Raw genomic sequence first — 651 nt, 5'->3', positions numbered from 1 at the left:
GTGCGGCAGCAGCTTGAACCGCAGCGTCTGCACAGTTGCAGTCATGGCTCTGGGGACTCCTGGGAGAGGCATCAAAATCTCCGCTCCTGCCCCATGGCTCGCCGGCAAAGCTGCGCCCTGGCACCTGCCCCAGCTGGTGAAACAGAGAAGGGGGGCACCCAGCCACCAGAAAACCCGCTCCGGCCCCTCGCTACCCGGGTGGGAAGGAAGGGAATGGGGGAACAGCCTCATCCTCCCTGGCCCGCAGGGGCTGCAGGGGAGCAGACCATCACCCAGAGAGTGGCTGCAGGGATGCGCCGTCCCCGGGGAGGCCGTCCGCACCCCTGGGGAGCTTCGCTGCCGGGACACGGCGCTTTATAATTTGTCTGCAGCTTCAATTTCCTGCCCCTGGCTCTCCGGCGCCCTTTCCCTGCTCGATTAAAGGGAGACTTCCACTACCTGGTATTTTCTGCCTGTGAAGTAATTATGCTCAGTAATTAAGTCACCCCTCAGTCTTCTATTTTTATAGGCTAAACAGATTGAGCTCTTAAAGCTTGTACTCCAAGGCATTTTCTCCAATCCTCTAATCATATTTCTGGCTATTTTTCATCCCTGCTCCAGCTCCTAGTGTCCTTGTAAAACCAAGGCAGGCCCCTGTGCTGGATCCAGCCC

At 57.9% G+C, this 651-nt stretch overlaps 1 protein-coding gene across 1 annotated transcript in view; it reads right to left on the bottom strand.

Annotated features, from left to right (window-relative positions):
* The window catches only part of TMEM198 (transmembrane protein 198), a gene marked incomplete at its 3' end in the record, with an annotated part of 912 nt that extends 840 nt beyond the window's left edge, over window positions 1-72 (bottom strand). The window contains exon 1 of the mRNA XM_009576712.1: window positions 3-72. Coding sequence (XP_009575007.1) covers window positions 3-72 — 70 coding nt within the window. The remainder of the gene's footprint in view (window positions 1-2) is intronic.
* Between the last annotated feature and the right edge of the window lie 579 nt (window positions 73-651).

The sequence above is a fragment of the Fulmarus glacialis genome, unplaced genomic scaffold, assembly GCF_000690835.1.
Source record: "Fulmarus glacialis isolate BGI_N327 unplaced genomic scaffold, ASM69083v1 scaffold23734, whole genome shotgun sequence".
Taxonomy (NCBI): Eukaryota; Metazoa; Chordata; class Aves; order Procellariiformes; family Procellariidae; genus Fulmarus; species Fulmarus glacialis.
This window is presented reverse-complemented; position numbering and strand designations above follow the sequence as displayed.